This window comes from Agelaius phoeniceus, chromosome 6 (genome assembly GCF_051311805.1).
Source record: "Agelaius phoeniceus isolate bAgePho1 chromosome 6, bAgePho1.hap1, whole genome shotgun sequence".
NCBI lineage: Eukaryota > Metazoa > Chordata > Aves > Passeriformes > Icteridae > Agelaius > Agelaius phoeniceus.
The window spans coordinates 20,856,249-20,882,191 of record NC_135270.1 but is presented as its reverse complement, the minus strand read 5'-3'; the positions used below and the strand labels follow the sequence as shown (position 1 = coordinate 20,882,191).

At 39.3% G+C, this 25,943-nt stretch overlaps 1 protein-coding gene across 1 annotated transcript in view; it reads right to left on the bottom strand.

The window, feature by feature from the left end:
* IFTAP (intraflagellar transport associated protein) overlaps positions 1–25,923 on the bottom strand; it is a 39,247-nt gene extending 13,324 nt beyond the window's left edge. The window contains 6 exon segments of the mRNA XM_077179995.1: positions 157–211; positions 1,143–1,214; positions 2,755–2,912; positions 14,557–14,712; positions 21,599–21,673; positions 25,741–25,923. Of these exon segments, the coding sequence (XP_077036110.1) occupies positions 157–211; positions 1,143–1,214; positions 2,755–2,912; positions 14,557–14,665 (394 nt within the window). The 5' untranslated portion in view covers positions 14,666–14,712; positions 21,599–21,673; positions 25,741–25,923.
* Positions 25,924–25,943: the final 20 nt, after the last annotated feature.

Below are 25,943 nucleotides of genomic sequence, written 5' to 3'. Positions count from 1 at the left end.
CAGTTTGGGGAACTGGGGCAATGTGGGGAATTTTCTAGCAATAGAAGAACTGAGCAAGATCATCTCTTTTAGGGGAGAAGCAGTTCTTTAATCAATGTTCACACACTTGCATTCAAAGACAGAAAACAAAGATGAATACGAAGGGGGGAAACCTACCACTGCATGTCTCTTCATCTGTGTCTACATCTTCCAAGTGTAAGTACTTGTCCACCTGCCATGAAAACCCAAATCAGAAAATAGATAAAAATATATCAATTCTATTCCTTATAGTACAATCTAGAGCAAAGCAAAAATGCATTAAATTGTCTACTTCATCTTCTCCATTTCCCCCTGTGCTTTTCCAAAAAAGCATATGAGTTTTCTTTGAAATGTGTAACCCAAAGGAAGTAGTTTTAGGTATAGTCAAAGATTTACTGCCAAAATTGCCACGTAACTTAAGTGATGGAAAGGAAGCTCAAGCTGTACAGTAAGTTTCTCAGGAACTTAGTGGGAAGATGGAGAAGTAAAATATTATCATAGGAAAATGATGCATGATAAGTTACCATGCAATTTTGCAAGCTCATTTCATATGACACAAAGAGAATACATGCTGTAGGCAAACTAGAGCTTGATCCTTCTGTTTTGACACTAATGGTAAATTGATTAGGAAAAAAAAAAAAAGCCCTAAGAATTATTACATTTCTAGTATTTCACCTGGGGCTTTACTCTACTGTTTTCTCAGGCTAATGTCCCTTGAACAATCTAAACTATTTAAAACATACCCAAAGACAAGACATTTCTCATTTCAGGTACCACTCTGAATAGATGCACAGGGTGAGAATGAAAGGTTTTTCCCAGCCTATCTGCAAATAGTGTTACCATGGAGGATTGACTACACACCCTGGATTTTCTTCTGTGTTTCCATGAAGTAATTAAAGATGCTCCCAGATAATTTTTTCCAACATGGTTTGAAACAGTCTCGAGACTTACATAACCTTTACACTTTAAAAGTACATACTAACATCAGAAAAAATTTTGGACTGGTCTCATTCTTCTTTCCCACAGATGGGAAATACATCAGCAAATTGCAAGTAATTTGTAAATTAATATATGAAAAATCAGTCATGTTCTGCTCATAATCCCCATTTTGAAGAAAACCTCACCTTCACTTTTTCAGACAGACTGAGATTATTTCCATCAGAGACACCAGCTGTTGAGCATTCAGTCCTCACTGCCTGTAGATAGATAGGCAGAAATACTTACATGCATGAAACAGAATCAAAATCACAACCAAAGCTCCTACTGATTTATACATAGTTCACAGAATCACAGAATAGGTAAGGTTGGAAGGCACCACTGCAGGTCACCTTGAATAAGAAGGCTCCCCTAGAACACATTACTCAGCTTTACAGATGTTGTATATAAAAACTTATAAAAAGTGAACGCAATGCTCCTGAAAATAGAACAGGTACAGGTAATTCTCTGAAAACCTACACGGGACCAGACTGAATCAAATGGAACAACAGTGCAAGTAATCACAGCATGCCTAAAAAGCAGCATTTAGAACAGTAGCACTGTTTTCAATAGCACTGTTTTCCCCATTCTCCTTTCTCAGGGCAGGCTTAAAGGTTACAGTGGTCAACTTAATGTACTATGGCCTCTTCCTGCTACTACACTGCAATTTTTCTGCTGCATTCTACTAGTATTGTATTTGTTTCTTAAACTACTAATGTGACAAAAATGTGCAGGCATGTCTGAACCTTTTTCTTTTTTAGAAACAAAAACATACATAAAGGTTTATGGAAGTTCCATTACATAAAGGATAACAGAAGTTGTACATTGCTTTATGTGGCAGAAAGACAATTCAATGTGGCTAAAGTAAGAGACACAGAGACAAATTATACCAATGAGGAACCAATATTTCTTATGAAAAAAATGGCAAAAAAAATATTGTCATTATTATTACACAATCAACTGACAGAACATAATTGTTTTAAAAGCCTTGCTTGATTCTACTTCAAAGACATGTCCTAGCAAGGAGGAAAATGGCAGCTTCTGCTCTGAGGCCTGGCAGGCCCATCATTTGAAAGCACTTTAGTGTGTTACTCAATAGACACAAAAGGACCTCCTACTTCTTTTTCAATAAAATTTAATGAAGGGCAATTTTGAGATTCTTACAGACTAGATCACAGCCTAATTATTTGTTATTAAGGCAGGAAGGCAGAAGTTCTTAACAAGTTGACTCCGATTTCCATCTCCCTCCCTTCCAGATGATGTCTGTTGTTTTCTTGTCCCTGCACATTAAATCCCTAATCCCTTATGTTTCAGAAGATCAAAAATGCCCCTGGCCTGCCTACTGTTTACTTCAGGCAGTAACATAGCTTCAGGAACACAGAATTCTGTTCTTCCTAAAATCTACAAGAAACAAAATGAATCTGTCCATGCTAGTGGCATCCATACTCTCAAGATTTTTTTCTTCCTTTTTGCCAACCTCTACCACAAGCTGCAGTCTCCAGTGAAAGCATTACTTAGCTCATTGCAGGGTTCCTTATTTGTTAGTCAGATTATGGCAGCTCTTCAGCAGGGCAAATGCCACTGCCAAACACGATCTCTGCAGGTGCCTCTCTAAGCATTTAACACTTAGGTAGTATTTTAAATATTTGCCTCACATAGGATAAATACCACTAGCCTCTAACATTTGGACAGTGTATCTCTCCATATTTTCATCTGTTTAAATGTGGTGCTTGTCCACATGGACAAATGTTAACTCATTACCTCATTCTCATTTGGCATCCGTGGTGGAAATGACACCCACATTTCTTTGCTTCTTTCAGGTGAGCCATCCTGTTTATTTCTGTTTGTTAAGTCAGAAGTAGAACATTTTTTTCTTAAGGAGTCCACTTTACTTTCCTGAATTGTCTTTCCCTCTTTCTCTGCAAGCAGAATCACACCAGATCAGATAACATAATACATTATCCAAGAAAAAGAAAAGTATGTGTTTAATTACATTTAATAGTGACTTTTTTACACATTCACTTTTCCTCTCATGAAAGCTTCCATGTATTTAAAGTATAAAATAAAACTTCAGCATAAAACCTTACCAGACTTTACCATAAAATTGAATATGCAGTTTGAACTTCAATTGCACAGAGTCCTACCTATTCCCCAATACTGAAGAATTCATTATTGCAAAAGCTTATGCAAGATACAGAAAACTCCATAAAATCAACCAAGAATATCAATACCCCAAAAAGCAAGACACTAAAGTTACACCTAACTACATCTAGAAGCTGGCTGCTGTGTGCATGGAAGTATGGATTTCCAAACCCACACTGAATAGCTGGGTTTTTTCCCTTCAACCTGGCAAAAAATAAAGTAATCACAGCCAAAATAAAAATGCAGTACTTTTTATTTTAAAAGTCCCATTATCAAATAAGGAGCAGTTATAGGTCAATCAATTAAAATGAACTTCACACCGCATGTTCCTAATGAAAAATAAATGTTCATTTAATTAAGCTTTTTGGGTTTAGTTTGAAAAATTTACTTTGCAACAATAAGAAACACTGCACTGCATTTCTAAAGCATAATTATATATTATAAGCATTGAAGTAACTTTTGTGGAGAGTTTTAATGATGCCTTTGGGGTTGCTACATTGAGCCCTACAGTAAAGAATTATTAATCCCCTGGGACAGCTCTGTGCTGCAGTTACTGTGACACGCAGCAAGGGCTGGCAGCCTGGGCATAACCTGAAGTCCACTTACAAGAGTCAGGGTTCATAGAAAGCAAACTGCAGAGCAATCTAGTAAACAGGTTTCAATGTTTATTGAAATAACAGATGGATCCCGTGAATAATTCCTAAATCCCAGGTCTCTGTAACATCTTGCTTCTCCCTGCTTCTTTTGCAAGAGCTTTCCTAAAACAGTATTTGGATACAGCAGTACATATGAGCCATCACGTTTTCCAACACACTCTCTTTTTAAGCCATGGAAATGTAGCAGTATTAGACATGAAACTCTTTTAAATTCTTGACTTGTAAAATGGTCACCCACTATTTGAAGATAATTTTACTATTACCCTACTTTACACGAAGAACTAGATGGCTAGCTAAAAAAACTTCCTTCTTTTTTTACTTTAGCAGTAAAACAGGATGGGCTTCCTGTTTTATCCTAAGAACTTGCCATTTTTATCTTAAAGACTGACAAGCCCCAAAAGAATATTAATGTATTTTGGGGCAAATGTGTACTGGCAAATAATGCAGCTGAACATCTGCAGACCAGCAGAGTACCAACAGAGCCTGAGGAGCAACCCAGGGTCCTCCCTGTGCACACCAGGAGCATTTCTGTATGAGAAGTGATAAAAAGATTCTGGAAGCCACACACTTTTCTCACCAGACCAACAGAGAGACAAAAGAAATCATCACTGGAAAGATCAGAAGCATAATTCATAGAGCCAACAGACTCAGAGTAAACATGACATTCCTGCACTAGCCCATGCTTTTCTTGCATACCACTGTGGTCATTCTTCTGGGCTATAAATCGGATCATCCTTCTCAAAAATACAGGCTCTGAGTTCTCCAGAGAAAATAATACCACTTTTAGCATCAAAAGACCTATGACACATAGTTGGGCAGTTATAATTAGGCACACATATGAGCTGACAAACTTGCTTTACTAGGTTATGTATTTTCTGGACACCTGAGCTATTGTCACAGCTAAAAAGCTAGAAAGATTAAATTAGCTAGTAAGAAATCAAGTGCATTCAGAGTATTTATGTGCCATTTACCAACCCCAGACTACAGCTTAGAAGCACTATCCCTTTTCCTAAGAAATCAGTCATAAACTCTTAATGGAAACCTTTTTCTGGTTAAGACCATTGCAAAGTTATTGGGTTAGAGAATATTAAACAATACATTTGATGAAACACTCAGCACTGCAATGTGATACTAGATTCATGACTGCTTGTGAAGAAAAATTCAGAAGAAAAAAGTCTAAGCAACCCAAAGCAGTTGTTAAATGCAATTCTGTGGACAGAGCATCTACTATGCAACCATGGGCATAAAGAGGCAATGCCATATAAATTAAAGGGGGGCAGGTGATTTAAACATTATGTTGCCAGCCTGGAGCACAGTCCCTCAGGACCAGTAAGAGCCAACTTCTGCTGCTCAAAGCAACCCCTGACACCTACAGCCTCCCAATGCATGCACCACATAACTGGCCCCTTTGAAGCAGTCACTGTAATGAACTTAAAAAATATTATTTAAAAAGCCACACAAAAGTTGTTTTGAAGTTAAAGAAACTACAATCTGAAGACAAGAATCACAGGTGTATTTCTTTGATAGTGTTCTGAATTTCAACCATTTCTGTTCTTACTTTTTGAAGAGAAGGGGAAGAAGGAAGGATGGCATTCAAGCCAGCAAGAGGATCACTCTGCCTTTCCCCTGACTAAGTGATAATTGACTCATTATTCACAGTCACAGCTCTCAACCTGCCAAGATCCTGTTGTAGAACACTGGCCTTCACAATATGTGATAAAAATCAAAAATAAGGGATACGAACACAACAAAATGTAGCAGAGGAAGAAAGTTGAAATGATATAAAGATTCACATATTTATTCTGCAGACAGATTCTGTCTCACTTTTTAGTCATTTCACTGTCAGTATCTTAAAAATGAAATAACAAGCCAACTTAGATCTCTAGAAAAGTACATCTCAGTCTCTCAAGAGCAGTATCCATCATAATTGTGTGTCACTATGAGTATGGTGCAGACTTCAGAAACATGTTTCAATCAAAAAGGATATCCAACTTGACAAATTTTTTCTCTCCTGCTATCTATCCTCTATATTGCCTAAAATTCTCTTCGTCTTCCAATTTGGACAGGAATTTTTTGAAAATATCTAGTGATTACCCACATATTTCAAAGAATAATGGAGTCACTTATCACAAAACCAGAGAAGAGAGCAGCTACCTGTATTATCAGGAAAAACTTACTGTCAGTGAAATCTCACAGATGACATAGTAGCCTCAGAAGAATGATAAAATTCTCATGGTCTGAAGCATTTCAAAGCCAGACCAGACAGAGCAATCAATAACATACTACAGAATACACTGGACAAAACAATTCAAACTAACAGGTACTTCCCACTTTTTTCAATTGGATTAATTCATTTCAAAAACAAAAACTTGTTGAGATTTAGAAACAGGCCCCTTTAGCTATAAAACAGCAACAACAACAACAAAAAACTCATACAGCAAAGCTACCATTTTAGTTCCAATTTACTTTTTTGTCCTCAAATCCTGGACTGAGGGCCAGCAGAAGGCCTACAAATTCCTTAAATCTCTTCTAAGTTATGCTTTGATGGAAAACCTGGAATTCAAATATTACAGTGACTTTCTGCAGCACTCCTGAACAAAAAAACAAAAAAACCAATTTTACTCACAGTACCATAATAACTGTCTTGAGCAGAGATAACAAATACAAATGTCATGTTCATTCACTTTCTCCATTCTTCAAACACATCAGCAAACATTTTAAAACAAGAAAAAAAGGCTGTCACTGAAATTTTTCCATAAAATACCACTTTGACATGTTCACAAGGTGGTAACAGGCTCTAGAACTACCTGTATTTAACTACTTTTAACCATGTAAACCATTGTACAGCACTGCATTCGTTTACCCTTAATTACAAGCTGTAAGAGGAAAAGAAATTTCAAGGATAAAAATCCAGTTTGCTGAGAAGATAATTTTTAGAACCTTTTCTTAATTTTTGTTAACTCAATCAAAGCATCTCCCACATTTTCTGCAGTAACCCTATGACACAGTAACCCTACCAAAATCTGTAGCCTTCCTATGCTTGTATATTGTCCTGCTGGGAATAGAACATAGTGCTTTAAAGTTACTTAGCTTAAAAAAGCTATTCTGATTTATGTTAACCAGATACCTTTCTGTTTCCATGTATTTTTATGTATCAATTGCTGTATATCAGTGCAGTTTGACTGTCTTTTCAATAGAAGAATTATCCCATATAGTATGTACCTGGAAGATTTCAGTACTTGAGTCCTACATGCCTGTCTAAAATTAAGAGCAATTCAGGTGTAATTCAGGCACCTAAATTTCGTCATGTAGTCCTGCTTTAGGAGTCTAAGGGCTTAGGCAGTGGATGTTTTACAGATATTGTACTATATCTGCCCACACTCAGCATCTGCAGTGTCTATCCCATTACTATCTGAACCCATGTAAGATTCATTCCAATCTCACTCCATCAAAATCTGCACTAATTTCAATGGCAGTGATCTCACAGTAGTACTGAGCACGCAGAACTCCTTTACAGCAAAGACCTTGCCTAAAACATTTACCTCAGTGTGGAAATTAATATTTGTAACACAAAAATTCAGCTGGTGCAGCCTTTTCCCCTAACGTCTTTGATCTTATCCTGATTAAATGACAAACAGTCAGCAGAAAGTATTGTCTAGACTTTTTTTCTTCCCTCTTCAGAAAAGGTCAGGTTTTACTATAATCAGTAATATGGGCTTATTTTTTAATTTAAATTTACCCATTTCTTAAGGAAATTCCACTGTATTATTTCCTCAGCTAGGATAATACCTATTCCGTGGACTGGGACGAGTAATTTCAGTGAGACTAACTCTAACCTAAAAGGGTAAACTCTTAAGTCCTGATAGTTACTTTTGACTGCCATTTTTGGATACTTATTGTAGTATGTTTAAAAGTAAGTCAGGAAAGGACTTTTTTATGTGTTCCTTCAGGGGAAAGATGAATGACTGCTACTATCAAGTATATTTTCAGCTGCTCTCACAGACCTGCTCTAGCTTAATGTACAGCAATACTTCTCTAAAACCAACTGAGCTCCTAATTTTCAAAAATTTAGCTGGTTTTTTATTGTATCAGTATCTCTTCCTTTGTACTTAATGGAACATATGTGTTCTGGTTTTATGTGGTGTTTATCTGTATCAATATATATGTCTCTGTTGTGCTTTTGATAGTCTCAGTGTTAGAAAAAGGGCAGTATTTCCTGTTTATTCCTCATTCACCCCATCTGATCATTTAAAAATTCATATGATTCTTTCACAGCTCCGCAGTGCTGTTGCTGGATACCTTCTCCATTTGAATACTAATGCTGTCAGTTAAATAACAAGGCAAATGTGCCCTACACCATTTCAGTAGCTTCTACAAGCAAAATCCTATTTCTTTCAAGAGTTGTACAAGAACCCCAGACTTCTTTCTGAGTTTGGGTTATACTAAGCCATACTTTGAACCTTTGGAGTTTATTTTTTAAATACTTGGGTTTTTTGGTTGGTTTTTTTTTTACACTCAAAATGAAACCGCAAATTTGTTTAAAGATCTCCTCAGTGCAAGGAAACTACATTAAATACATATGTTGGGAGCACTTTAAAAGAACAGTGATGTTCTTTTAAAGAATGTACTTTTAAAAGAATGTGATGTACTAATAAATCAGGGCAGGATCAATCTTGAAGTCTTTTAGTGTGCTTGCATCCTAGAAGAATTCAGCACTAATGGGCGAATAGGTAAGCGCTGAAAGAAACAAGCAAATTGTACATAATTAAAAGCATCTGACGTTTTCACACAAAGTATTCATTTCTTAACAAATAATATAAAAAAAGATGACAGCAGGTGGGAACAAAATAAAATGTCAGAAGGCCCAAGAGTTTTGAAAATGCTGGAATTTAGATATTATTGTCACAACAATAAGGCATCCCTAAAAGGCCTGACTTATTTTTTAAGGCAAAAGCCTACTTTCTTGAAATTAGGCACTTCTGTTTAATTTTATACTGAACACTGAAACGTACCCAATTCTACAAAGAGTTCAGCACTAAATTGGAAGTGAGGTCACTCGACTTCTGATTGTCCTGTTGAGTCACTCATCCACAGCTCTGAGCTCTGACATTATTTGCTCTGTGTCATTTCCACATGTTTCCACATGGGCTTCCTCAGCTCACTGCAATACATGAAACTAAGCCAACAGCTGCATATAGTGCACTTTGATGCCTTTCTAGACAAGGTGAGGAGGTAAAGCAGAATTCACTCTGTGTTACTGCTTTTCATATTACCAGAATTCAATCACTGCCAATATGCCACTACAGGATAGAACCTCTACCAAAGTATCAACAGCAAAATTACTAAATATTTCCCTTTCTATGTTCTAAAAAATCTCAGTTATGCAAGAGAATGAAAATATTTATTTTTTTTTTAATCTGAAATACTCTTCAGAAATTCTTTAGTAATAAAGGCATCACAGGAAACAAAGAATTGCTATTAGGGAAGCACTACTATTCAAGAGCTGTTCAAATTTCCAGGACCTGAGTGCCCCTGTACTTATCTGGTGCTGCCACTGAGCTATTGTGCAAATGCACAAGTCATCTCCCTCCTTTTGGCCTATTTTTTTCTGTCCATATAATTGAGATGAAGTATCTTCCAGAGCAAACACCAGGAAAACAAATATCCATAAAACAGATCAGTTATTATTATTTCAAAAATAATCTATTACGTTTGCATTTCTATGTCTGGTATTTTTTTCTACATTTAGGGGCTCTGTATGGTATTTGATTTTATACTATATTGAATAAAGGCTACACAGAGATAGCTACTGAATTTATGATCAATAGAAAACTGCAAATTTTGTCTCCCAGCCAATTCTATCAAATGATCCAGCACAACACATCAATAAAAAGCTCTGAATTGACGCTATTTCTCTATTTCATGCCCTGTTTAAGTTCCCTGGGGATGACAGATTAATTTAATTTGTTTTACTGAACTGTCTAGTTGCTTTTATTGGCAAATCTACTCATAGGTTGAAATTTCTCTTGGGGTTAGCATTGTCCTACTGATCTATTTTTAAAATATAAGTGCATTCACTGTCACTTCTCATACAGTTCTCTGCTATGCTTTCTGCTGTGAAGACTGACATTTGTAAAGTGCCCCCACTGACACTTACATGGGAAGTTTAAAGTTGTTGTTTTTCCTAAATGTGGTTAATGTAAAAAGGAAGTAGACAGCTACAGTAAAATGGACTGTGAACTGAATATCTTGCCCAGCTTTCACTGGGGAATTAAGTTAATCTGAGCACAACACAGAATATGGCCCTGGCATGCCACCTGTAAGCACAGAAGTAATCAGTAACTTCCAAACTTCCTCCACTTGACAGTTTGTTCAGCACAGAAACATCAAAACAACAGCACTCGGGCTAAGAAGTTTCAATCCAAGCTGTGGCTTGCTTAGATGGGTCTCATGAAGTTCCCTGGACTTCAATACACTGCCAGGCAGTGGGAGGTATATGAAATACAGCAAAATTATCAGCAGGAATGGAATTAATTTAATCCTAGTGTCAAATGCCCAGAATCATGGAAAAAATGCAAATCTTAATTTGCATTTGGGTAAGAATTTTGTTCATGGCAGCATTTTCCTATCCAGCTGAATGACCCCTAATCCTGTATTTTTAGAAGTGGGAGAGGAATAATTTAAAATCGAGATGAAAATTTTGAAGCTTGGACCATTTGGGGGTTTTCTTCTGTATTTTTTGTACAAGGTCAAATGAGATATTTTATGCTCCAGTGAATTTCCCATTCTTCCTCTGAGTTTTAAAATATGAGCAGATGCTGCCTTTTGACCATCATAGCTCTGCACCAGATTTAAAACACTCTCCCTAAGATTTGAAAGAGGCTTTTGTCCTCTGTGGCAATTTTTTAAAAAGTGGAGTTGGATGGATTTCCATGACTTTTTGTCCAAAGTTTTTCTAGAAAGAGTGTAGCTTTGAACACACCACTTATTGACCACATCTGCAGAAATCTGTATCATCCATTCCTTTGTAAATTCAGCTCTTCTGATGCTCCTTCAACTGCAAAGCTTTACAGTGAGTATGAAAGATTTCATCTTCCTGGACTCATGCTCTAATTTACTAAATTACATTCCCATGGGTTCACCACCCCTTTTGCCCATATATTTATCTTGTTAATATTATCCCTATGATAAAAAACACACTTTGGATGCTCTAAATAGGAACAATAAAGAGACTTAACTAGAATCTTGACCAAGAACCAATAAAAAAGGTTTTTAAAAAAATCTACTTATGGGGGAAGTACTCCTATAATTTTAAAATTTTATTTATTTAAGCTATATATATAGGTCATGTTCTGTTGGAGCAGTATGTTTTATATGCTGAGGTCAGGGTTTCAAAAATATATTCATGTATGTTTATCCATTTTCCATCAGATTTGTAGATGTGAATAAATAGTCTTATTGTAGGATTTACTTGTCAATTAGTCTATGAACTCTCATTTTCTCACTGCACCAAACACATTTTAAAAAACAGAACCACTGGGATTTTTAGGAATACTAAAATCTGGAAGATTAAAATTCTATATCAAACATGTATTTTTATGGTCCAGCTAAGTTATAACATATCTCTGTGCTAGTTAAACCAAACACACATCATGAAACCAATTACACAGAATTTAGAAAGACTTATTTTGACTCCAGATCTTGTTCTATGTGAACTAAGAGAGTATCTTTCCAAACAGAAGAAGGAAGAAGAGAAGTAATCAAAGGTAATATCACACATTCAGATACAATAAAAAGACAACATTCTAAAAATGTGATTTTCTTGATTAGGATATAAGCAATTCTCAAAAAGCCAAATTGAAGTCAGGAATGTAAAAGTTCATTAATCCTGTTTCCCACATTCATAAGAATGAAACTATACTCTCAGCAGAAGGTCCTAATGTGTTCACAGGGAGTCACTCCAGGCTATTTATAGCCTCAAAAGGTTCTTTTTAGCTAGGCTAGAACAGCCAAGGATGTTTGGGTCCTTCTACTCAAGGTATATTCTTTACAGCTTCACTGTGTGTAAATTTAACATATGAATAAAAATTTAAAAATCACTAGGGTTTCAGATTCTTATGAGATGCTTTCAAGAATAACATAGAAACTTCAGCTGAAAATATCCTTGCAATGCCAACTGTGCACCTAGGATAAAATCATGCACAAGTGAAAATCACCTTCTGTAAATATGTTACTCTGTGAAATCAATGGGATCCAATTAGTTCTGTGTGTTTTCTGTTTCCAATGTTATGACAGACAAAAATCTATCAGATGACAATGTATGTTTTATGCTTTAAGTAGAATTTTGCAGGTCACTAGTTTATAGTGCAAACCAGCATGTTGGGTACTTTTAAAGGAAAATGAAAGTGGGAGGAAAACAAGTTGAGCTGTTCAGTTCATACCATCATAAGAACCTGCATTTCTAAGCATTTGATTCAGGTAAAGCTCTACCTTTTATATGATTTTAGTGGCAAATGCCTGCAGTGACAGTGAAAGTGACTGAAATACACACTGAGGCTTTTTGCAAGTAGCATCATGATATGCAGCATGCTTCTATGATAGGAGCTATCCCCAGTGTATCAATCATACATAAGAAGACCAGAACCGGATTTTCAATCCTCTTATCTCATTCCCCAGTGTCTCCTTTCTCTTCCATATTTTATAGGCAGGAGAGACAGAAAGTTGCCACAAGATTATTCCTGTGGCAGCTTCAGGTCCCCCACTGATTTTTTGCTCAATGCTTCTGACTAACACTTAGTTCTGCCTGAAGGATAAGGACAGGACAGACTTCTGAGTACCAATCAATGGGGCATGCCACATGCTGTAATTGAAAAATACAGTGCTTCTGCAATAGGATGAGGACATCACTTCTAGTGCAAAGTAGTGGTAAAGAGAATTGTGAGTAATATGTAGCTTGCACTTATTTTTATGGCACCTGTCTGAACATGGTTAAAAAATGTGAACCTGAGCTACAGAATTGGAATTCTGTAACTCAGCAATGCTCAAATCAAGGTTAAGCTCCACTTTTTATTTCATCTGCAGAGCATGAGATCTTTTCAGCCTAATCATCTCTCTGATGTCCTGCTGTACCTTCATCCAAGTTACCTGTTAGCTTGGCACAGGATGGGTCAGGTTGGAAGTGACCACAGTGGGTCACCTGGTCCAACCTTCCTGCTTAAGCAGGGTCATCCCAGAGCACCTTGCACAGGATTGTATCCAGAGAGATCTTGAGAATGTCCACTGAGGGAGACTCCACACCCTCTCTGGGCAATCTCTTCCAGTGCTCGGTCACCTGCAAAGCAAAGATGTTCTTCCTCATGTTCAGGTGGAACTCCTGTGCATCAGTTTCTGCCCACTGCCACTTTTCCTATTGCTTGGCACCACTGAGAAAGGCCTGGCTCCATCCTCTGACACCCTCCTGTCACACACCAATAGACATTGATAAGGTCCCCTCTCATTCATCTCTTCTCCATCCTGAACAGGCCAGACTGCCTCAGCCTTTCCTCCTAACTGAGATGCTCCAGCTCCTTAATAATCTCTGTATGTAGCTCTCTGCTGGACCTGCTTCAGGAGCTCCAAATCTCTCTTGTCCTGAGGAGCCCAGAACTGGACACAGCACTCCAGATGTGCCTCACCAGGGCTGAGTAGAGGGGCAGGATCATTTCCCTTGGCCTGCTGGCACTGCTGCTCCAAATGCACCCCAGGATCCCATTGGCCTTCTTGGCCACTGCTGCTCATGGACAGCTTGTTTTCCACCAGGACCCCCAGTCCTTCTCCACAGAGCTGCTTTCCAAGAGCTCAGCCCCAGCCTGTGCTGCTGCAGGGGGCTGTTCCTGCCCAGGAGCAGGACCTGCACCTGCCTTTGTTGAATTGCAGAAGGTCCCTCTCTGCCCGTCTCTCCAGCCTGTCCAGGCCCTTCTCAAGGGTTGCACAGCTCTCTGGGGTATGGGCCACTCCTCCTGGCCTTGTGTCTGCAGGAACTTGCTGAGGAGGCCTCTGCCCCTTCCTCCAAGTCAGTGATGAATTAGGTAAACCAGACTGGGCCCAGTATTGAACCCTGGGGGACACCACCGGTGACAGGGCCCCAGCCAGACCCTGTGAGCTGAACATGACCCTCAGGGATCTGCCACTCAGCCAGTTCTCAACCCACCTGACTGTCCATTAATCCAGCTCACAATTCCTGAGTTTGCCTACAAGGATTTTGTGAAGGACAGTGTTGAAAGCCTTGCTGAAATCAATTTAGACAATATCCACATCCCTCCAGGTAACTGTTTCATCACAGAATGCAATCACTTTTTAGAAGGCACACACACAGGCACAGCACAGTCATCCAGTGTCAGTAAAGCTGTAAAAGTACCCAAATTGCACACTTCTAATCTCAGGCCATCTCACACTATTAAGTACTTTCCTTAGGCTCTTCTTTTATGGAGACTTCCCAAGCAAAACAATGCAAGATGTACTTAGGAAATATCTATCCTTCCAAACAGTGCATGTTCCCCCCTCCTCCCTAAAGTAAGCATAAATGGCTAACCACCTGTAGAGACACAGCAGCCTGGGAAACAATCTGTAGAAAGTTGTCCTTAGGGTTCCCACTACTGAGTGGAAAAACAAAATCATCACAAGGATTTGCCTAAAGTCACAAAGCAGGTGAGTAAATACCACTGCTTGTCTTTTTATCTTTCCTTCTGTCTGTGGTATCTAACAGGAGATTTGGGAAATTACATACCTTTCAAAAGATATGTGAATGTATTTAGAAACTCCTCATATGACTGCTCATGGCTATTAATAAATTGATCAAGGATGCTGCTCTTTAACAGTTCTTCTCCCATGATCATCCACACCTTGAGAGTCAAACAGGTATATCTGGTTTTGTAGGCTGCTCCTGCAATAGAAAGAAAAGAGCTATATATACCTGCAGGCAGAAAACAAATCAACAGAAAAGTCCCTAGTTCACATAGATGGGCACTAGAAAGTATACTTTTTCTTCTTTCCTTGTGTAGTTCTATCTCATCAGTGGAACTTTACTCAACATTTCTCCCAAAATTCACATGGACATAGACATTTTAAGTACAAAGGAAGAAATTGTGATCATTTATGCTTGAAATGTATGACCTTGGATAATATGGGCAACAGAAGAACCAGCTTCTCTCGGTGTTGTTCACTCTTTTAAATTGTTCAGTCCTTCAAACCCTGCCTTCTTTGCAGAAACAGCGACACAAACAGCATGTTGTATTTAACAACCAGGACACAGCTGTACATTCAAATTTTGGACTGAATCCATCACCTTCAGGTGCACTGCTCACTGTACCATCAAAGCCACAAACTCAAATTTTTGGACCACACATTAAATCCCAATGACACACATCTGTGTGTGTGTGTGTGTGTGTGTGTGTGTTTATGCTGAGGCAGGACACAGGACAGGGAGAGCATGCTGGAGCCAGCCAGCCATGCAGGAATGTGAGGATCACTCTTGAGAAGGGAACAAATACTGAGAGCTGAAGGAAGGGAGCTCCACTCTCCTGCCACACAGCAACAGCTTTGCAGCCCACCTTCATCACTTAACCAGGCTCTACGGGTCCTGAACAGCCCTCAGTGAAGCATGCTGAAGTTGACCTTGCTCCTAACTCATAAAATCTGTGTAAATGCATTTTAACAGCTGCATGATGCTAAACAGTCACCCATATTACTTATTTTTCATACACATAGGTCCACACTAATAGAATCAGTTTGCACACATAAGCTGATCAAGATGCAGGAGCGCATTATACGCAAAACGCTTGATTTGCATGTGTTCCTCTGTCTCCTCTCCTGATTTACCGCAACACTGAGAGGTGGATTTTGGGAATGAAAGCTTAATTCTTCTGCAAAACTTCAACAATACTAAGGAAAGGCTGCCAACCTGATACTGAAGTTAAATAAGATTGAAAAAGAATTGTTTGGAGACCAGAAAGAAAATAAAGCATGACTTCTAACATAAAGCTCTAATTTTGTTGCATTGCCTGCTTCCAAGGAAGACTAATGTTCTGAAGATACCAAAATACATGCACACCTACATGACTTAAGGTTTAAGTTTTCTAATGTTTTACAAAATTTACAACCATTATTAATCTCTCTGTGGACTGACAAAGCAGAATATAACTCAGCAGACTCTCAGAGTTATGTCTATTAAAGGGCTTTGAGAGGCAAGCAGTGCCTTCTATTCCTCATTATGGTTATTAAAATCATTACCTGAAATAGTGCTGTGATTTGTAAGGCTACTGTAAAAGAAAAAATGTATATATCTAATCAATAAAAAGTTAATAACTTTGTTCTTCTTTGAAGTATGATGTCTAGGATCTCCAGCTCCCTTACAAACACTAACAAAATAAACTTAAAAACATTCCCATAAGGAAGAGAAAACAAATACTATTCCAAATAACACATTAAAAAAACGAGTCACCAGGAATTTAAATTATTTAAAAACAAGTTAGTGGAGGGCTGACAGCCAAGCTTACATTAATTCACTCTAAAATGCTCTAGGAAACTAGAAAATTAATATGCATTTTGGGGGCATAATCATATCCTTAAGCATCTGCATGAGAGCCTTCTCTGTGAAAACCATGCTCTGCAGCCACCAGATCACCAGCCTGAGATTCAGCACCCAGACCAGGTGGTACCAAAAATCATGTATTTCAATTCTTACTCTGCTGTGCAGCTTCTACTTCCTACAGAATGTGGGAAACTTCACTTCAGATATTCCCTTGCACAGCTGTTATTGAGGTCTACAGAATCATCTCCTCACGGAGAGCAAAAACCAGCCAGGTCCTAATGAAAGCCTAGGTTCTGTCAGAAAAACAGCCACTTTCCCAGACAACAGAGGAGAGACTGGCAGCCAGAACTACCTGTTCCCTGTTTGCAATCATTTTCCAGATCTGCCTGGTGCTGTAGCATCGCCCTAAATAACAGCAAGTGCAGATGATGGTATGTGGGGAATATCTACTATCCCTGAAACTGAATATGTGCTTAGGATGGATGGTACAAGAAGGGTATTCAAAAATTTATCTCAACCCATCAAGGCTTTGATATTTTTTTCATTTTCATTCCACTTTGTTTTCTGCTCCTTCCCACCTACTTTATTCCAGAGTCTCTCTTAAATGATCACCGCACTGTGTCAGGCACAGAAAAGTTTTGTGAGGTGAACAGCTGAAACCAGGCTGACCAGAAGACTCTCACCTTTGCTAAGGAGCTAACCAATAGATTCTACAAAATTAAAAGGCTTCAGCAAACACCCAATTCACAGCCTCAAGGCAATGACTTCTTTAAACGATCCTGAAAAATGAAAAAATACACAGTAATGGATTGGAATCCTCCACAACTTAAAAAGTTGATACAATGACACTTCAAGGAATGAAATTACTGCATTGTTCTGGTAAAGAATAGATACTACTAAAATCAAAAACTTATCTTCTTTTTTCCCCAAAGGAATCAAACTAATTTGGAAGTGTCAAGGAAAGTAAAGCAAGGGTATCTGATCTTTTCCTTGTGCTGGCTTTGGATACTTTTAGAATCAAATATCAGTAAGTGATGCATTCAAGCAGCAACTATGCTTTCTTCTTTTTGCATTTCACTCCTGCTCATCCATCCAAATGACTTTAATGAGGTTTCTTGAGCCAATCATTCATTAAGCCTTGCTGATCATCAGCAGATTGTGCAAAATCAATTTTATTTCTCAAAACACAGTCTTCTTCAGAGCAGTTTAAGACAAATTAGAAATCTCTGCATTGAATCAGAGGCAGGTCAAGTGATTATTAGCATGATTTCAATTATATAGTTATTAATTCTATTAAACAACATAAAATGTGGTGGAATACAAATTTCCTCGTTTATGTTGCATTTTTAAGTGTTTTATGTTTGTTTAAAATACAATAGAGGCAATGAAAGAAAAATCAAGATTATGAATTTTTTAAGGAAAGAGCAGTAAAGCTAATTGTCTCTACAAACACAATAAAATCTTATGTAATTTAATTTTTCAGGGAAAAAAACCAACTTCACTAGAAGTTCTAGCATAGTTTCAAGTCAGGTTTTCACACTATGGATTTGCTCTCCTAGAAGTCATTCTCAATTTTAAAAAAAGGCTGATTAATAAATGAGTTTTTTTAATAGTTCACCCATAGGTTTAGGAAAAATATCCACTAGGTACACCTGTTATCAGGATTTTATAATTATGGCTGCAAAAATCAGACTGAACATAATACACTATTTTTAAATCTTATACTCTGTTATCACTGGACAATCTTTTTCCCATCTTTTTTCCCTACAGAGCTATCACAGTAACTACACTTTTAACAAAATTGCTGCAGCAATGAAGAATGAGGTAGGAGCATTGTAAAAAGGATGAGATTTTAGCAGACAAGTGCACTCAGAATCAATTTAAGTCTATCTAAGTTCCGGCTGCTCCCAAAAAGGCCACCACCACCTTCACTTCCTCTTCACCTCCTGGTCTACCACTCCCGTCCATCTCTTGGGCAGACAAAATTAACCACCAATACAAAATAAACCAACAATACAAAACCTGAGAGTAAAGAGAGCAAATGCATATAATATTCTGGTTTAAAGATATATTTTCCGATCTGCCTTTCAGCTGTACGATCATGATTGCCTATACGAGGGGACAGCATGAGCAAGGGAAGGACGCAGGATTTCCCCTTTGGCAGTGTATCATAGTTGCTTATGCAACCCTGAAAGCACAGCCTCATCAGAAACACCCTCACAAATGGCCCAGAAAGCTGTGTCTCCTCCATGCTGCAAAAGCAGATGCCAGCAGGGCACTCCTACACCTACCATGATGAGCTGGAGCCTGCAGTGCAGATCATCAGCCCCCATGGTGCAAGGCAGGCAAAGCTGGAACTCAAGCCTGTCCTTAACAAATGCTTGTTGTTAGCTATGCACCATGGGTGCTGCCTTAACAAACATCCCAGGATGGTGCTTTAAAAGTAGGCCAGGTGAAAGGTGTGATTCTGGGAATTCCTTCTTGAGAAAGACATAAAACATTTTGAGTCAAGCAGTTACCCATTTTCCTGCAGGCAGAAAACTGCCTCCTTCTTGTCTAGACATCTAGCAAATCTACACTTGCAGAAGAAAGCCCTCCCTGCTCTACTGTCCTGCCCTACTTTTCTCCCTCCTCCTCCCTGCTACCACCACCTGTGGGGAGGCAGAGCAAACACAGAGGCACCAAGTTCTGGCCACAAGCAGGTGCAGGTCAAACCAGCTGGAGAAAAAAACTAAAAGTTACAAAGGACAAAAACTTTCAGATGAAGTTCCTTCCAACATCTCTCAATTCAATGTGATCTACCCAGCTAATCCTGTTAAAATCAACTGGATGTTTGCCATTGCCTTCAGCAGGAGGCCTTAAGGGCACACACTTAATGCATCAGCAATTTGTGGGGATGGGAGCTGCATCTGCTTGCCTGAGTGCATTACTGAGCCTGAGAGCTGACCTCTAGATGGACAAAAGCATGTGCCTCTCATGCCCAGCTCATATGAGCTTTTAAAGGATATATCCATGGGCTTTAATTGCAAGCAAGCCTATTGATCCTTCTGGATTTCAGTGCTATTATGCCAGCACCATACCTGAGCAGAATTTTTTTTATGAATTTCCAATGGCTTCAAGAGTACTGCTCCCTTTAAAGATAACCTGGAAGCCCATGGCAAGGGAAACGCTTCATCCAAACTGCAGCAGCCCCTGCCCCCTGGAATGTGATTGTCCAGGATCTGACAGTCAAAGCACAGCTGGATTCAATCACATATTTTAGATAAGCCCTCCAAATAAAGCCCTCTCCCTCACAAGTTAAATACTGTTTACTGTCAGTTTTAGATGAGACAGAAAATTGAAGACTGTGGGATGCTGGACTCCCTGTGCCCTTTTTTACAGGTTTCAGCCTGTGGGTCCTGGCTAAGTATCCAGCACATTTGCATTCTGGCTGGCAAACCCTACACAAATGAGTAAGGCAGCTTTCCCTTTCCCTGCTGAGCTGGAGTGCATTACTGCAACCCACAGGAAGCCAGCTACATTTCAGCTCAGAGATGACTGTGTTTTACTGGCAGAAAATATGCTGAAAAGCCTGGAAATATCTCAATGCAATTTGGAATGATTTGGGATGAAGAAGACGCAAACAACATATTATTTTAAGAAATTAATTGTAGAAGAAGAAAATCAAGTGTAATAAAGCATTTCCATAAAGCATTTTCCAGTGAGCAATCTGCTGAAAACATACTAGCTCTATGTCATTAAAATAGAAATTGTGAAGGAAAAGTCTATTTATTCCTTTTCACATGGGTTCTCTGCCAGTTAAATTCAGGATGGAAGTCTTCTTGCTATGACCAGGACAATTTTCAACACAATTTGCCTACCATGTAGATACATTAATCTGAAGCTATTTGCTGCAGCTTCTCCAAAGCACTTTGTCATTGACAGTTAGAGACCAGCTTGGACAGACCATGTCCTCATCCAAAAATGACATGCTGTTGTTACCAAAAAAAATTAATTTCTCCATCTTCTCAACCACAGTAACTGGAAAAAGAATTTCTAAAGATAAGGCATGTCAACTGGTAGAAAAAGTCTAAAATTAATGTAAAATATTAAAGTGACACAACTGGGAACTAGATTTTTCACTTAAATATTTGTTGGGTTTTGTTTGTTTTTTTTTTTTTTGCTGGTAGATCTTTGACCACACACCCAAACAAGGGTCCAAATACATCAAACACTTAGATAAAAAGCTGCTGAGTATTATCTAGGCCCTACTGAAAATACAAACAAATGTGATCTGAAAGCCCTCAACTTTGGGGAAAGTTCTTCAGCATTCAACTCTGAACTACAGTTTCCTTTTATCTTTGTTTCAGAAGAAAAGGCCCATATGGATGCTACAGGGCACAGTGCCTTAGCACTGCCTTAGCACTCCTATTTCAGATGAAAAACATCACCACATCCTATCTGCATTACAGTTATTCAGTGTCTCAAGACAATTTTCGCAAACATTTGGTGTGTTTGCTTTGCTGTACTAATCAAATTCCATTTCAAGTTCCTTCTATTTCTATTCTCACAGCAGTTTCAAATGGGAGTTGAGATATTTCTAAAATACTGTGCAGCAGATGTTGTAACTCAGGAGTGGGTGAAGTAGGGCCAGGAAAACAAAAGCAGGGAGCTATGAAGAGTAAATTGTTTTCCAGGTTTTTCTGTTTATTTGTTGTGCTGTGTTATGCAAGTGGCTTATCCTCTGTGCCCCAGCACTGCTAGCTGTTGAAAGGATATGTTCCCAGTGGACTTCCCAGCGTCTCATTATTTATTTGGTGTTGGAGAAAAGCACTGTGAAACTGATGAAAAATGCCACAGAAGGGTGCAAAGTTTTATTAGTCTTTCAAGGTCTGATCAGAAGGCCACCGAAGGAGAAAAAAAGACATTTCTAATTACTTCAGTGGACTTTGAGTTGGACTTTTTAGTCAGCCTTCACTCAGTGAACTGCATGCATTTGTCATTTCCTTTGCTCTGTTTCAATGTCATTGCCTGCTTGCAGCAGAGCACTCCTGGGGAAAGTAGTATGCCAACCAGCAAGAATTGGTTTTTTTTTACTACCTATTGAAATTATTTTTTAACTCAACATTTATTTTAAATTACTTTTTAAAACAGCACTGAAAACTTCTGAAGATGATCACAAGGTTGATAGGTGTAACAGCGTAAAAAAACTCAACCCTAAACAAGCGTATGCTGCAGATATTTACAACCTAAGAGGCACCTGCCGTCACTCTGAGCTTCTTCCACAGCAAAGAGTTAAAGCTTCTGGAGACTGGTGGGTTTCTTGTTGTGCCATCTGAAGAGAAGAGAGGAAAGGAAACAAACCAGTCACAGCCAGTTAGCCACAGTAGATCGAGTTCTCAGGAGCACATCTGCAAATTGAGCAGATAGAATCCCCTCCATCAGGCTGTCTCTCCATGCCACGAGCCCCCTGGGCTGTCACAGAAGATTCCTCACAGTGCTCACATTTGAATCCCAATTACACAGAAAGATTACGGAGGACGCAAAAAACTGCTATCAGCAGGTACGTCTGAATTACTGCTTTGCCCAAAGCAAACTTGGTTGATACACTTAGAAAATGTTTTGAGAAATACTATATAAAAAATGTCCTTCCTTAAGCTTCTTTATGGAGGACTTCAAACTTCTGTGTGTGTCTGGATATGATTTTGATTGTGGACAATTTGGAAACAGCACTTGCTTTTCAGGGGTACGCTTTTCCATTTTGGAAATGAAAAAACAGATCTATCAAAGGGAAAAAACCCACAATACTGCAAAATCAATTTACTTCTATACTAGGTACCTGTGTTCTCATCAAAATAACTGCAAACTAATTAATGGTCAGCAATGGGTGTTTACTAGCTAAGACTCCATTATATCCTGCATTTCATTCTCTCAGTGTCCAATCAGTACAGCTCAAATATCTTATTTTTGTATAAATGAAAAAAGGTTCTTTGTGTTTGCTACAGTTCATAAGATCAACTCATTAGTCATTCATTATTTTGCAGCATTCAAATGACTGTGAAATTACTATAAATAATACTGTCAATGCTGAAAAATATGAGATGTCACACTAAACAGCAGCACTGATTAGTCATTGTTCTCCTGATTAGAATGTTTTTGTTGCCTAACTAACAGGTAACAGGCAAAGCACATAGGTGAACAAACCATTTCTGCCTAGGGTCAAAGGGGACAGTAACTAATAAACACATTCTGTGAGTGACTCAGTGCCTAAACACTGTCATCTAGAGACATCTCATAAACCCTAGATTTACTAGGATCTAGGAGACAGAACAATGGCAGCCTTGCTTCCATAGGAGAAGGCTGAAGACAAGGAAGACCATCCAAAGGTACATGTAATGTCAGCTGCTGTTTAGGTCACTCATGCTACCCCTTGCCTCTAAAAGATGTTCCTCCTGTACTTCTCTGTGAGCATCTAATAGGGTTTCTGAAATGGTATATCACCCAAAATTGTAACTATGTCCATCTATTTCCATAGTAAGCACGTTTCAAACTACATTAGCTACTGTTTTTAAAAAACACCTTCTGTCTTCATCTGATCCTCCTATAAATGTATTTCCCAATGCATCCATCAAAATCTGAATTCCTTATGATCTCTTCTTGCCATATAAACAACTCTTATCTGAAAAACCTGCTCAAAATACTGTTTGATTTTCAAATAAACAGGGAGAATATTAGTTTTTCTCTTTCTGTTCACTTAGTTTCTAGCTCAGGTGTCTACTGCTTCCCAAATAGGGGGCTTATAAAAGTAATGCTGAGATTCTCATTTATTTGTATAATCCTTACAGCTTAACCTTCTATAAAAACACCAAATATGATGAAGTATGACTCAAGTCATCATAACTGGAAATTGTTTATGTAACTCCCCCTTCTTTCTTATTTGTCTTTACTCCTTGTAGTGTCTCTCTCCCAGTATCCTGTGTTGCACCACAACAAAGGCATTTGTCTGTTTATCTGCACCAGCTGTAATGCTAATCCAACTTCAGTTTTGAGCATAAAGCCACAAAAAAGCACTTTAAACTCTTTGTTTATAAGGTTAGATCTTTTGGGTTCCCCAAAGCTGTTCAGGGTTAGATGAGCCATGGCCCAAAGGAATCAGTGGTATTGGAAGGTTACAGCTGGAGGTCAGCATAGCCAGAGAGCAACCACACTGTATTGACACACTGTAATTAGCAGGAAAATACATGGACAGCCAAAGCAATTCCAGGCAGTGTCTAAGAGCTACTTCTGTCCAAAAATCTCAGATAAACATTCCTTCCGTTACATACTGAACTGTTTGCTTATGTAAAGTTCAAGAAATATTAAGAGACAATAAGGAAACGTGTTTAAGTGTTCTTAACCAGTATGTTCTGTATGTCTATCAATTAAATAATTTTCACTGATCTTTTCCCCACTCTGTATCTGCAGATTCTTCAGATAGAGAACTCTTCAGAAGTGAGTACTGCTCAATATCTGGGAAATAGTTTGTGACATTGTGGACACTAACAATTGCCCTATATGGAGATTCTTTAAGTATATGTAAAAATGTAATATGCGTACCAATATGTCAATTAAATTGTTGGCCACTTTTAATACTCTCATTAGACTTCAAATATAAACCAGCAGTCAAATGTAGAACAGGAGAGGTAGAAGATAAAGAAGTCTAATTTTCTCATATAGAACAGAAATTTTCTTATGGCATCTTCAGTATGGAAGACATTTTACTTTTCTAAAGATCCTGTAAAACCAAAGAAGCTTAGTAACCAGACAGTATGGAAGAAGAGACAAATGACATCTAATCAAGTAAACCTAGCTTAGTGCAAGCTCCTCTGATGATGCCATTTTTTAATGCTTGTAAGAAACAAGCAGCAGATTCCTGTTTAGCATATCACCTGAAGGTAAATAAATTCATAAGTCTTTCTTCATGCATAATAAGGACACAACCTGCTGTGTATACCGACATGCTCAGAAAAGGGTTCACTAATTTAATTAACTTATAACCGAACTTCACCCACAGTGCAGTACTTCTGAAAAGAAATCTAAATGTAGAAAAAACTAGCACCTTCAGGGAACAGGTATTAGGCTACATAGTGAACATATAGTGAACAGAACTCGACCATGATCTCTGGCTGATTCTACAAGGTAAGACAGCCATTCCATTGATTGTTTTTCAAACAGACTCAGTAATGGCTGTGCCTACCCTGTCTGTGTGCTCTGGCCTGAAAACATCTCACCTTTGAAAAACATTCCATGGCAGATCCCTATTTTATCACAGCAATTCCCATACCAGGGAATGCAGGCAGGCAGTGCAGCAATATGGTACAACATGGCAATTGATGCAGTGCCATCAGTTCCCATGTTTTTACAGCAACTCTTCTTCTACACAACGTTGTTCAGATCCCCCCAGGTTTTGATGTCACATAACTAGAAGATACCAATCCTTCCTTAAAAAAGAAACCCTATGTGTCTTGTTTTTGTTGTCACAGAAAAATGAAAAGCAGCAAGAAAAATACAAATCCTAAAACTCTTTAAAAAAGAGGAATTACATTTTTAAATGTAAGATTTAGTGGGGTTTTTTTCTAATATTTTGTTCACATATTTAAATTCTGGGGATTTGGCAAAGGCTGGGACAGAGAACTTGAACATTTACTAAAGAGCATCACTCTGCTGCCACCAAAGGACACTGCCAATGAATCAGACAGTTATTTCCCTCCCTGGTGTCTGTGCTCTCCAAAGCTCTTTCACAGTCAATATCCAGGCTGATTACATAAACTCCTTTCAGTCTTCAAACAAACAGGTTTATGAGACCAAGAGACACCCCTTGAAACCTACTCATGAAAGCCTGAGAAAAGCGCACAGATGAAAGACAGAGGATTCGCGCGCCCCGAAGCCCCAGCGGTACTCGCAAGACCGAGATCCCGACGGGGCTGTTCAGCACAATCTGAGATTCACCTCGGGCCCTGCCGCCCCAGCCAGCCCTGCATGGCTGAATAGACAGCGGGCACCTCCCCGTTCTAAATGCAATCAACAAATCCTGACGTTTTCCTCGTAAACAAAACGTGCAATCTCAAGTTTCCACGCACGCCGCTCCTCCAGCCTGCTGGCTGCGGGGCCCTGGGGCAGGCTCCCGGCCCGGAGCCTCCTGCCGCCCCGGGCGAGCCCGAGCCCCGCCGGACGAGGCTCCCGCACTCGGCGGCCCGGGGCTGCGGCAGCCGGGCGGCTCCAGCCCGGCATCCCCCGGCCGCCTCGGGGCGACAAACGGGCAGGAAATCCCGGCCTGCGGCATCTCCGGCGCCGCTCCCTCCGCCCCGGGCGCGCCGGGGCCGAGCCCCGCCGGCAGCAGACCGGCCCCGCGGCCGCACTCACCGCCGCCGGCTCGCTGAGCCCGCCGGTCCCGATTCCCCACGGCCGGGACAAGGAAACGGCGGCCGGGCCGGGCCGGGCCGGGCACTGAGCGGGAACTACCGGCCCCAGCAGCCCGCGGGCCCGCGTTCCCGTGGGAGCGGCTGCGCCCGCCCCGGGAAGCCGCCCCAGCGCGGCCTCCGGCCGTGGCCTGTGCGGGCTCCGTG